Consider the following 14,088-nt stretch of genomic DNA (forward strand, 5'->3'; position numbering starts at 1 on the left):
AACAGCTGGAGAAATTAAATGTTTCTAAAATTGTGGCATTTTCCATGTTACGTTAATGTTAAATTAAGGGACCATTGAACACCCTCTTAAATTTTGAGTAAGAAGTAAAACTTTTACAGCATAATATTATTAGTAAGTCTTAAAAAAAATAGGGGGTGTCCTGGATTCTAGCTGAAAAAAAGTTGTTTTGAACCACGCTACTGTACACACTGATAGAGACTGGAGCTAGTTAAATTCTGTTTCCAATAAGATGCGACACAATGAAACAGTTTTATCAACAATCGTAGCTGCTGTTTACTAAGAAATAGCGCGAGGATTCAAAGAAAAACTGATACATATATGGAGCCCCTGATAGGAAGTAATGTTGATTAGATTTTGAAACTTGTCTTTCCAAGGGAATGGTCCTCTCGTAAACTGTATCTCATCAAAAACAACCCTGTTGTAAAAATTTCCCCGCCAAGAAAACCTTTAACTTTTCCGCATAAAAAGAAAACCTGCATCCTAAACCCAAAAACCTTTAGCCATAAAAAGTAATGATATCTAGTTTGCCCGCCAAGTATCTGCCAAACTATCATCCTCCCTTTTCTACTTTTTCATCACAGCTACTTCCATTAGAACCTCCTCCCACCTTCAACTCCTCAGAAATATGGATAGATCTGTTAACTTGTTTATCTTGTTTGGCGGGAAGCTTTTTGCTCACCAAGCAACCACTTCACTTTGAAAAGCTTCCCGCCAAACAAGATAAACAAGTTAACAGATCTATCCATATTTCTGAGGAGTTGAAGGTGGGAGGAGGTTCTAATGGAAGTAGCTGTGATGAAAAAGTAGAAAAGGGAGGATGATAGTTTGGCAGATACTTGGCGGGCAAACTAGATATCATACTTTTTATGGCTGAGGATATTTGGGTTTAGGATGCAGGTTTTCTTTTTTCTGCGGAAAAGTTAAAGGTTTTCTTGGCGGGGAAATTTTTACAACAGGGTTGTTTTTGATAAGATATCACATCTTTTTGGATTGATATTATTACTTTGTCTGTATTTTTAGAATTGAGAACTTCAAGTCAGAAAATTTTCAATTGAAACAACGCTGTTTTGTGTTTTTAAGGAACAATAATGGCTAGCCTAATTTTACGTCAAGTTATTTCTGACTATTAAGATTCTATGTTCATTTTGCGCGAATTGGACGGCTTAAATTTTATTGCAATCCTTGTATCCTCTCTGTTGCAAAGAAAACTTCTTGGATAATAAAATACTATATTTTAAATTATATTGTTTTCGAGTATTTTACAACTTCGCAATAAAGTCTACTACAGTTTCTTTATTTGACAGATTATTCAACATTTTCATGAAGGTTTCTTTAAATGTTTTACAGTTTGAGGGCTATTTTAATCTAGCTTTTCCCTTTCTTGTTTAATTACTTTTTTTCTTAAATCGTGGATTATTTTACGTTTTATGGGATAATTTTAATTGTTTGGTGATTAATCTTTTTCTTGATAGAAGTCTTTGTCTTGTTTAATACCTAGTTTTGTTTAAAAGTTCAAACTCAAGAAAAAAAAAGCCATTAAATATTTTAAATTTGAATGTGTCAGAAGATTTATACAACTTTACTCGATGTCAAATCGCGGATATCCCAAATTTGCCATAGCGAATGCGCATGTTGCGCGCGGACTAAGCTCACTAAAAGTCTTGCTTAAATTAATTGCAAAAATTTTTTCAGCTAACAAATTACTGCAGAGCACGGATACCCACACACGTATTTCATATATTTTCAATTCATTATGTGTTGTTTGTGAAAAATCCATTAATTTCGAAAATAAGCAAACCAATAAAAAAGTGCTATTTTTCGCTTTCAATTAAAAAGTTATATGTGCCGTATTCATATGCGTACGGTTTCATATAATTTGTCACGTAAAATATTGTAATGGTTTAACCCCAGTTTCGCGCCGACATTTAAAATTTCTTCCCTCCATAAATATATAAAAAATGAAAAACAGGGGGAAGGAACTTTCGTATCGGCAAACCTTTTTTTGGGGGGGGGGGAGGACAGCATTCTAATCTCATTCATTAATTTGTTTTTCTGCTTAAGTATAAACAAATTACATAGAATATGAAAACACAAAGAACAATGAGCTAAGTCTGCGCGCATGCACAGTCGCTGTGGCAAATTTGTGATATCCGCGATTTAACGTCTAGTTGCAACTGTTGGATATATTTTAGTCTTGATTGAATTTCATTTCCTAAGACAACTTTGGAATAACTGTTAGATCTGTTCTAACCTTGCAATTGCAGTCCGAGATAAACAAACCCTATGAGCTGAGAGTAAGTACATAATAATTTAGGGAAAATTAGTTATTTTCAAACTTCAATTACTCCGGCCCATAATGTCCCTGGGGGTTGAATTTTTGTATATGTACTCAATGGCTCCCCGAGAATATGTATACGAAAAATCATTACCGTAGCCCCCCCGGGGGACTGTGATAGAACCCCGGGAAGGTACAATTTGGGGGATAAAAACGAGGGGGGAAGGGGAGGGGGGCAAATGGCACAAAAGGCACATCAGTAGGGCACAAGGAATGTGTGTCCGAAATTTCAGCTTGATTCCTTTTTTCGTCTGGGCTGTAGCCCTGTCAAAGAAAGCGAAAACTTTTTGAACAGCGATTTTATAACTTTAAAACCTCCTCCCCCTGATGGTCCAGGGGATTGTATATTGGTTTACGGCGTCAGGGGCCACTAGAGATTGAGGGTACAAAAAACCAACTAGGGAGTCTTCATGGGGCTGAGATACAGAGGGGTGAAAAAACCAAAAAACCCCAACTTGTTCTGTCGTGTGATCTTGGTCTTGGTCGCTTTTATTTCCTTTCGTCTTTGGCGGTGGATTTGCTTCTGCTGGCTGCTGACGTTTGGTTTCCTTGGCGGTGCGGGACGCTCCCGCGTCCCGTTATTTTTGGAACATGACAGAGACGGAACTTAATTAATTTTAAATAAGGATTGTGCTTTTATTATACACTAGAAAATCGCCTGTCAAGGTATGGCGGGTGAAAATTACTTCTATATTTGAACGAAATAATCTCCTGTTGATATTTTGATAGATGAAATTTTAACCCTAGCTCCAGTGGATCAAGCCAAAAGCTCCAGTAGTCCCCCCGCGAGAGTGCTCCAGTAGATAGTGGTCATTGTTGGCCACTTTTTCGTTTCTTCATTCTCATATCCTAATATTAGTTTTACCAGTAAAACAGTTAAGTTCCCGGATCCAGTTCAGACTTGTCAAAATAAAGCATTTGCCTGCATGTCAAACATTGCTAAAAAATGTAATAAATTTATAAATAACTTACTGAATTTTTGGTGCTTCAACAGTAAAATAAGGACGTCACGCAAAGCTATGGCGCGAGCCTCTTTGTTAGTGACTCCAGAGCGTTACTCGATCAGTGATTTTAGCAGTTATATATACGAGGATTCGGCAACTATATATATCTATGAGGATGCGTGATTTTATTTAAAAGTAACCGCAGAAAAAAATGAGATATTTTCTTGAAACTTGGATGTTTTGATAGATCGAAATTTCGATATTGTTTTCAGTTATCATGTATTCTTAGGTGGTTTTATGGTGAAAATATATTATAAACTAAAGTTTATCTTTGCAACAGTTGCGTTGTAGATGTATCGTATTTTCTTGCGACAAAATTAATTGGCCGACTTTAAAAAATCATTTAAGTTCTTGAGAGAATCTTTGTGCGTCATAACAAAAATAGAACAGAATTTCCTAAGAAATCCTATACCTTCATAAAGGAATGCAAAAATAATTGAAGCGGCTGAGAGCAAAAATTTTCGTATGGGTTTTCAATGTTTCTTTTCAAATCGGAATACAGCTTTTCGAACATTTATTCCACTTACTTTTATTATGTCATTTTCTTATATTTATTATGTTCCGACAACGCAAGATATACAAAGGATCTTCTTCTAGGTAACATGAAATAAAAGTCTTAAACCTCATTTTAATAGTGTTTCCAGAAGGCTCTGGAACGTAAATGTTTGGAAAAAAAAAAAAAAAAAACAGTTCAAAATAGAACGAGTTTTGTAAATTTATCATTTGCTGCGCTTACATTTACTTTTTATGAATTTACTATCGTCTGCAACGCTTTATATTTTCTTGCATCATTTAATTTAATTATATGTCTTCGCTGTTTATTGATTTTCTTGGAGTGGCATCAACAAAAGAAAATAGAAGAATTGGAACTTTTTGACGGAGTGTGAAAGCTATTCTTCTCGCTCGTTGTTGATAGAGAATATTATTTCATACTTTATGAAAATATGCAATTAAAAGTACTTTTTTTAATTGGAGAATTCAATTTCTTTACTAAAGAAACAAAAAAATATTTATTTTAAAATTCCGAAGAGGAAGAAGAGAAGAAACATTACGTAATAATGTTATCAGCTGTGACTACTTCAGATGAACATGATGAATCAAGACTTCGAACTGTTTAACAGTGAATAGCTGTTACGCTAGCTTCAATTCACAAATAACAAATGAGAGTCAGAGTGAGACAGTTCTATATTACCATTTTTACTAATTACGAAATTAGGCATAAGTTGATATTTTGCATCTAAGATTGAGAAACAACATACATTTTTTTTTTTTAACATTTCACTTGCGTCAAATACTAAAATTAAAAAAATCTACATACTGGATCCCGTTATCAGAATCAATTACGTCTTGAGCGAGCTTAAAGAGCACTCTGAATACATCTTCTGGATTATCCACATCCACTGATCTCTTTGACCTGTTGACAGACAAGTAAAAATATAAAATTAAAGTAGCATGTAAGTATACTTTCAATCAACGTTATCTTAGATTAGGAGGAACCTCTTAAGAGGTTTTCCATCTCCAGCTCAGTCACTTTCCTATGTCGAGCTGATGAGTGCTAATAAGCACGAAACTGCAGTCCTCGGCTGGAAATGACTGAGCTGGCGGTGTAGTTCATGTATTTCTGCTTTAGCCCTAGCTAATGGGCGGTAATTTACTGAATATACCATGCCTTGCCTTCAATCTTCGAGTTGAACCGAACCATTGCTTCGGTCACTCGTCTGGTCTGTGCTAATTCTATATTAGCTACCAGTTTGTTGGGCACTCTTGGCTTCCTTAAGAGGTTTTCCATCTCCAGCTCAGTCACTTTCCTATGCCGGGCTGATGAGTGCTAATAAGCACGAAACTGCAGTCCTCGGCTGGAAATGACTGAGCTGGCGATGTATTTCTGCTTTAGCCCTAGCTAATGGGCGGTAATTTACTGAATATATTGTATATAATACTTATTTTAAAAAAAACTTAGTTCACGGTAAACACAGACTGAAAACAAACAAATAGGTTGCCAGATAGTTTGTCTCTATGCCAAATTTGGAGATTTTCTTTGGAATAAAAGCAAAGTAAACCAATTCTGTTCGCATACGCCGGCTACTTGGCACCAATGAGTTCTTGTCCAAGCCAAACGCGTAATTAACGTCGCCAAATGGAGCATTTCTTTGCCTACTTCTAGTCTATCTTTTCCGTGATCGCAGCATAGGCATTCTATATAATAATAAACGATATTTAGACAATGTAGGAAAATAGGTCCAGATAAAGCAGTTTGACATACATTCCTCAAAATTAAAAATGTTGGTCTGAAAAAATAACGCGGAGTGTCAATAAAAAAATATTAAAAATAGGTAAAGAAAAATCAATGTTATACAAAACAAAGTTTTTGCTTTTCTTATTTATTAAGAGAAACAAAATTTTCACAAACAAAATAAGAAATTAAAATTTACATTCTTGTTGCAACATGGTAATCTTGAAGAACATTTTGAAATAGTACAAAAACGCACGTGATATTAAAAAATGTTACGATTCGGCGTTTCCGTTTTGACGCGATCGTTTCGTCACGGTGATTCGGTTCCGACCGCTTCGGCGCAGTTCAATTCGGTGCGTAGTGGTTTCGGCACCAAATATTTGCTTCGTAAACTTTTTGAGTGTAGGAAATATTATTAAAAAAAAGTAAGTTGGAAGTATTTTCAAAGAATTTACGTTCTCTACAAGCTTATTGATAACATCTAAACCTTGGTTTAAAAAAAAAAAAAAACCTCTCCAGGGGTCAGTTTGAAATAGTGCTTTTCCCCAAAATCAAACAGAAATAAATATACTTGCGTCTAGGTATAAAAACTAATTTAAAAGAAAATTTTAAACACCGCAGGCTTTGTAAACCTCTTTATTTACTTATTTTATGAACTAGTTTTTTCTTTAATTATCCATCTGATAATTGTAAGGTAATTTTGAGTGAAAATTTAGGAAATAAATGTCACATCAAATTTAGCATGATCAAAACAAAGTAAGCACATAAAAACATAAGAATAATAACTGTTTACAAAATTTGTAATAATATGCTAAAAGAATTAATCTAACCTCAAATTGGCATCATGAGCTGGAAGAGACCAGGAATAATCAAATGATGATACAATGAAGCATAAGAAGATGGTGATTGTGCAGATAGGACTGAACATGGCTGGCAAAAAAAGGTGTCTGAAGAAAATAAAAAATATTTTAATGAACATATAAATGCATTGCCCATAATGAAGTTTTTGTCATAACAATGAGTTACACAAGATGCTTACTCAGTTTCGAATTAAAGAGTGAATTTCGCAATACATTTTTATCGTGATCATCCCCATCAGATCAGAAGAGAAATTATACAGGTAGTAATTTATTATTTATTTAACGAGGCTTGCACTGCGCTGATTTTATATCATTTTGTTTGATTGTTAAATTACCCCCTCTCTCTTCCAAAGGGGCTGCGTAGGACAAGGAATTTAATTTGACCGAGAGTGCATGAGCAAAAAAGGCACTCACGGGATCTTTAACATGCCACATAATAATGCGACAAAGGCACTGACTGTTTTCTGCGTCTCGAAAACCCACCGACGGATCACTTGGACAGTGGGTTCAGAACCCAGGACCATGGTATACAAGACCAACTCTTAACAACTACGCCGCCAGCGGATGTCGTTAAATTACCTATGCCATGAGTTATTCATGTGACACTCTGGTTCTTCATAATCTTTGAAGAGACACGCACACACCCACATATATCCAGTTTAATATAATATAGTTTTTACTATGGGGAGTAGCCAGACGTAAAGGAATAATTTTCAATAGTCCCCTAATGGAACAACATTTAAATTTCTTATTGAAATTAAAATCTTTGCAGCTTCTAGTTACATGAACCTAGCTCAACAAATCATCTGACAGGTATCCGTTATGCAAATATAAGAATATTCGCAATATTCATTGTAAAGTGAAAAATCTCTCTTAATACAACAGAAGAGAGGGAAATGTCAAAATACTCATTAAAAAAAATAAAGTTTTTTTTTCTTCTCTTACTAAAAAAAGCGCCCGCCATGCCGTCGCTTATTAATCGTATTTCCAGCCGGAAACAGAATAAGATTTTTTATAGTTTTTAATTTTTTTTAAACTGTAGCATGAAATTAGTTCTGCTCCGTGGTTACCGTTAAAAGCCAAGATGAATTATTTTTGAAAGTAGTCCAAGAATTTCATCTAATGAAGTAATTTGGAAGGCGCAATTGAGAGCAATCGAACATTCCAAAGAAATGATTGTTTGCATTCTTTGTCTCAGAGAACTGCAGTTTCACTGAATTCTTTAAAGTCATTTCTGCTGACATAATTAGAGCATTTTCAATGAAGAGCCATAAACTCATAAGCGCGAACTTTTGGGCATATGCTGAAGGCTATTGTTTTTATGGATGTCCACGGTCGTGAGCTGGGTTTTTAAAGAAAGATATTAGAGAAAATGCTCAGTAAGCAAAAGACGTACCGCGTAGCAGTTAATAGCTCAAAAAGTTTTAATGCTAACTATTAATACGTTGTGGTTGGAACGAGTATAACATCCTTATATAGTTATAAATAATTGAAGGTTTTGTAAAAACATCTGCAAAAATAATTATTACTGTGCAAATTTTAATTTTTCAAGACAAGGTTGAGTTTTTTGAGATAAGAACTTTTTTCTATAATGCATCAACTTATACAAACAGTTACTTGTAACTTGTTTTAAAGTAACTTTAAAATCACTTCCACCAATCTCCTTCTACGTTTACAAATGGATTTAAATTACGCTTGCCAGACGTCCCAGTTTCTGGTTTTCAGACAAAATCCTAGTGTCTCCGCCGGCTTCCTTCACACTTCGGTAAAAGAAAAATTTCGCTATAGATGATCGAAAAAGTCTAAAAATAATTGACTGTGAAGGATTATTTTCGGATAATTAGGGCCAGACGGGGAAAATATGGGTCAAAAAACCGTAGCATCTAAATATTTTCTTAAGTATAAAAGATAAAATGATTTAATTTGGCATGGAGTAAGCTAAAATAATTAAGAAATTATTCAAATTCTTTACCTAAAATTGCATTATTATTTATTTTATTTAAATTAAATCAATGAACAAGAATTACCCCGGATCGGAGCAATTATGGGTCACACATGGGGTGAATATGGGACATCCCCTTTTTTAAAGTAAGCCCTGTCAAAAGTAATTAACCATTCTAAATTAACGTTTATCAGCACACAAAGAGATTTTTTTTTAATGATAAAAAATTTTATATTGAGGAAGTATTTCTTTATAATTGAAATAATTTGATGTTACTGTAACTAGTCGACTACAATAAGTTATTGCTCTTTGCTCTAAGCCCACGATTCCGGGAAGAAATTTCTTGAATATTTGTATGCAACCTTCAACAATCATGTTTCTGTCAACTGCAAAGTTTTTTCTTTTCAAGTTCAATTAACTAGACCGAAAAAATGCAATTATTTCAAATTTCTTCAAATATGTCTCGCTTGGAAAAATAAAATTTCCGACACCTTTTTTGCAGAAAATTTATTTTTGCTTTTTCCTTGTCCAAATTTTAAGTTACTTTCCCATTATAGAATATGTCGCTATCATCATTCATTACAAAGTCTATCTGATGTTCAAGTACAGAATAAATTCGGTTGTGGCACTATCTTTTAACATTTTTAAAGAATGAACATTTTTGCGATTGAGTTATTGCAGATTCTTCCCGCTTTTTTCCGGTTGTCATAAACTCTTCCAAAATAAGCTGATTTTGTATTTAGGGGCTGTCTATATCAGCTTGTTGAGGTATTTTTATTTTTTTTGGCAAGCAGGGATATTTCTCAATGACTTCATCCTACATCTGTGCTTTCCATTTGATTTCTCTTCTGCTTCTTTTTCCTTGCAGCTCCAAGATACAAGTCAAGATTTGTAATAACTATTAAATTTATCCCCTTATTTGATACTCTAGGGATTCATATTAATTTGTTTCCTATTTTGGTACTTGATGTGTGCCATTGTTGCATGCTGAAATATTTTATCTTCAAAGCTGGAATTGATTTATTAGCCAAAAGGGCATACTTCAGCAGCAATTGAAGATGATATATCATCCAATATTGCACTTGGAGCATTAAAATTTCTTTTTGAGAGAAAGTTTGGCTCATAAAAGGATAAGTTGAAGTTAATACTGATATTATTCATAGAAATAAGTGAGAAAAGCAACTAAAATATCAGATACTATACTGACCCAGAATTACCCCACTAAACTGGGGGTTAAACCCCACTAATCAGTATACGTTCAATACTAATTATGCTCCCCCTAGCTGAAAAATCAGGGTAAAAGAGTTAGCAAACTATTAAGTAATATTATGACTAGCTTTATTGCTGATCTTATATGCTGTAAATACCGATTTTTGAGGTTCAATACTAACAAAGGACGTAATGCAAATATTTTCTTTTATTTTAGTTGATATATAGCATGTTTTTTTTTCTATGAGCGGAGTTTCTACTTTATTTTTTCCTTATTCTTTTCAAGCAGTTTTATTCAGGTATGATAAAAATTCTTCTTACACAACTGCATCCTTATAAAGAAGTTCTAACTAAATGCACTTACATTCCCGCATATTAATCCTCATTTTCAATCCAACGTTGCACATTATTTTAGATATTTGAAATTTATTCTAAAAACAATATAAGTTTTTTTCATGGGGGGGGGGGGGGATTTATGATGTAGAACTGATATCAAATTCATTTTCTAAAATTATGCAGCATTATTTTTCAGTAAATTTCAATCATTAATGAACTTTCTGTCAGGAACATTTTGAATTCAGCAATTTCGTCTGATATTCAACGCAAAGGTTTAAGAGAGACAAATTGAAGAACAGAATTACAAAAATATTTTTTCTCAGCAAACAATTTTTAAGATAAACTAGACAAACTAGTTCATCGCCGTCTGGTTACGGGCAGTCTTTTATCAGGGAAGGCTAATTTTATTTGTACGAAAAATCTGATGATTTCTCCAAGTGTGCTCAAATGGGTTCCTGATCTGTTCTCAAATGTGCTCCAACCTGCTCTCAAATGTGTCCCTATATATTCTCAAATGTGTTACTGAGTTTAAATTTGATATATATCTTGATCGGGACACATTCGGGGAACTTTTTAGTACAATTTCCCTTCAGCAGAGTTCATTCGGAACATGTTTTAGTGCATATTTGGACAACTGGACCACGTTTTTCTGAATATAATGTTTTTCCAATGTGCGCAGAAAATTTGCAGTGTATCGAAATAAACTGCTCATATGATACAGCTAAGCAGCTTTTCAATGGTATTTTTTTATGAAATAATCCTAAAAGTTTTTAAAAATTTTATTTATTTGTGGGCTCCAACTTTACTCAGGGACAAAACATTGGTGGAAGTATACGAGACCTTACACGTTCTTTACACTACAAAAGTTTCTGGATAAATCCTCAAGCATTTGTCTACTCAAAAAAATCTACGATAAGTCCAAAATCTTAAGAGACGGTCATTTCAAGACACAAACGTACGGTGCTCGGCGAGTCCCTTGAAAATCGACTTTCACACAATCCATATAGAAAAAAAAATATTTATGAGAAATTATCATACACATTCTTTTATTAGAACGCTTATGAAAATCATATGAGTCAATTTCCAAAAATGAAAACTTCATAAATCAATACCTCTTTTCGTAAGTGCACTTTCTTTACGTTAAATAAACCATCTAAACTTTAAGAAATACATACTATTTCATAAAAATGTTTTTACAATTAATATTTTTTCTTTTTTATTTCTCTTTTTCAAACACATCAATTTTGAATGAATTTCGAGCACAGCCCACTAGCGATTTTCTTTTCCTTTATGTCTCCGAAATGGAGAAAAGCAATTTATTCACCTGAAAGTATTTTGCCGGTGGTATTGAAAACAATCATAAAGCTTTCTGCAATATTTAAGTTCATCCCGTCCAAGAACTGTAACAAATAGCTAGTTCATCATTTTATTTATCAAGAAACCATTGATTTTCGATCGCTATTAAAAATCTAGATGCTTTGAAAATTACTACGTTTTTAGTTATTTTCATCCAAGGCACTTCTTTTTTCTCATTTGGATTTTCAGTGGAAAAGTAATTGAAGATTTTCCTCAATTAGGTTGCGTATTGGAAAGAATATGGAATCATTCTTACGTACTCAAATCGAAACGAAAAATTTATTTCAATTTTTTCTTGTTGATGCTTGTAAGGGAAAAAAGAAATTTTTTTTTTGTCTTTACGTATTAATTATTTCTCGGAAGAAACAATTGATTCAAAATTTAAGCCTCTGTAACACCAGATCGAATTCGGTATTCACTCTATCAGTAACTCTTCGGCCTTTTTGAATCAAATCCAGTTCTTAACACCTTTAATGCAAAATCTTATACTGTTTAAGTACAGTGGGTGCCGGTTAATTGAATCAGTGGTTAGTTGAATCATCCGCTTTAATGAATCAAACTGTCAAAAACAGAACAAAATTCGCATTATTGAATTAGCCGCTTTATTGAAACAGCCGCCTTATAGAATCAAAACTGTTTAGAACAAACGTTATTCATATAAGCGGTTGTCACTGTATAGCTTTACCGTCTCAGCACAGAGGTCGATAACGAGTATAGTGCTTCTATATGTACGCTCAATTTTTAAAAATGCATGCCTAAATTACAAAAAAAAAAAAAAAAAAAAAAAGAAAAGAAAAAACAAGCCATAGTTGTCAAGTTTAAATTTGAGTAGACAAAAAGTAAAATAAAATATTTTTCTTAGTACTTAAAAGCATAATGTGTATTCTGAAGCACCAACGGTTTATACTATATTACTATAGCACACACAGTACTCAAAGGGGACACTGAGCCTAAAAGGTTGCCTTAAAAGATATTTAAAATAATGTTTGTCCTTTTATCAAATCCATTTGTTAGATTAGGAGTTATCAGGATTCAAGTTTCCATGTAGAACTTTAATTGGTTTGAACTTTTAAAATTTAATTAAGTTTTCAAGTCGAAGACCGATAAATAAAACCGTTTCTTCACGTTCGATATGTTTGGTGAGCATGTTTAACTTAAAAAATATCTAAGAAACAAATGTATACATTGGTGTTTCTGAGTAGTAACAAAAAGAAAAACAACAGTATAAAACTTTGTTCACTGTATGTATTTCAAATACGTTTTAAACTGATGATCAATTGGTCATCCGTAACTTTCAAAAGATGTTCAATAATATTTTAATCATGTATAACATACGCTCAAGCTCATCGTTTTAAAAAAATTTCGACTTTTACGGAACAATTATTTACATTTGACTGTGAGCTGAATTTAACATAGAAAAACAACATTTGACTGTTTTACCTATCAATCTTGTTTCACCCAATTTTTCGCTGAAATACAAATCTCATTTGCCCGACGGAGGTTTTTTTTTCTTAAATTTTATTTTTGAATCTTTGTACCAAAAGATTTAGTCATCGTTCCATTAGAGGTCCATTTAGATTCTTATCCGACTATAGTATTATTCATTCGTTAGAGAGCTTCTCCCTCCCCCCTTACTATGTACAAAAGCATGTCAAGCTCAATGTATCCAAGAAATAAAAAGGAGAGAGAGAGAGAGAGAGTGAGAGAGAAGAAATTCTCCGTTATTTTCGCGCTTCAATTAAGAAAAAACAGGATTACATGTAAACTGCAGGCCTTCCCCGTTAAAGACTACGTCGAACATTTAGAACGATAAAATAAACCTGTGAAATTTAATTATCTAACACGATCATTATCAAATGCAAGGTCACCAGATTTTTTTTCTGACTTTAAATACTTTTTTTTTTAGAGCGGTGAGATCAATATGCACTTCAAAGCATTAATTGTTAAAATTTGATGGTTAGTAGAAGAGCTTTCGGATTTTTCTTTTTATTTCAGAATTCTTTTGAAATGCACATATTTCACCAGAGTTTCAGTACTAGACATTTAAGCTTTTAAAACTTTTAATTCGTAATTCAATATGAGATAAATTATTTTTTAGTAAAAGTGTATGAGTTTTTTAATGTATGACTCGATGACAACTTGCTACGTTCGCCAATGGGGTCGTTTCCAAAATTTCAGAAGTATTTTTTTCTGAAAGTGCATGCTTAAAAACGTAGGATCTGACCATTTTTTAAATAATTTGTTTAGGTTTAATATTAAAAAAAAAAAAACTTAAATCGGCTGGCTTTCCATGTTTATGCTTCTGTCCGATGACATCACAAATGAGTAAATGCCATTCTGTGTTGCCATTCACAGTAAAATATTTAATTCGCATCTTTACTCACGTGTATTGGCAACGATATGGTTGATAGCAAGCGTAGAGCGCAATTTTAATTCGCTTCTTGATTATCATAACGTGGAATCGCGGTAGAAAGATGCGGCAAAAGTGCATCATTTGTGACGTCATCAAGATCACGCCATGTTTCAAAAATCGAACATTTAAAAAAAAACAATTTAAAAATAACTGTTGGGAAAATGAAAGTTTTATCTGGGTCCATGTTATGTTTTTTGCTTATTCAATCAATTTCAGGGGCAAAAAGTACTACTTTTGACTGAAAGAAACAACCCCATTATAACCGCCTTCGGCTGCTGGTTATGTAGTTGCAAATGTATTTGTCAACGACTTTGACACGCATTTGGTGACAACTCAGCAATATCAGCGCAAATTTGTCGTACATCTTTATCTACCCAAA

The 14,088-nt window shown here is 33.3% G+C and overlaps 1 protein-coding gene across 1 annotated transcript in view; it reads right to left on the reverse strand.

The window, feature by feature from the left end:
* The window catches only part of LOC129226324 (diuretic hormone class 2-like), a 62,429-nt gene that overhangs the window by 1,234 nt on the left and 47,107 nt on the right, over positions 1-14,088 (reverse strand). Inside the window, exons 2-3 of the mRNA XM_054860926.1 lie at positions 6,424-6,540; positions 4,679-4,774 (exon numbers count right to left, since the gene is read on the reverse strand). Coding sequence (XP_054716901.1) covers positions 4,679-4,774; positions 6,424-6,521 — 194 coding nt within the window. The 5' untranslated portion in view covers positions 6,522-6,540. The remainder of the gene's footprint in view (positions 1-4,678; positions 4,775-6,423; positions 6,541-14,088) is intronic.

This window comes from Uloborus diversus, chromosome 7 (genome assembly GCF_026930045.1).
Source record: "Uloborus diversus isolate 005 chromosome 7, Udiv.v.3.1, whole genome shotgun sequence".
Classification (NCBI taxonomy): domain Eukaryota; kingdom Metazoa; phylum Arthropoda; class Arachnida; order Araneae; family Uloboridae; genus Uloborus; species Uloborus diversus.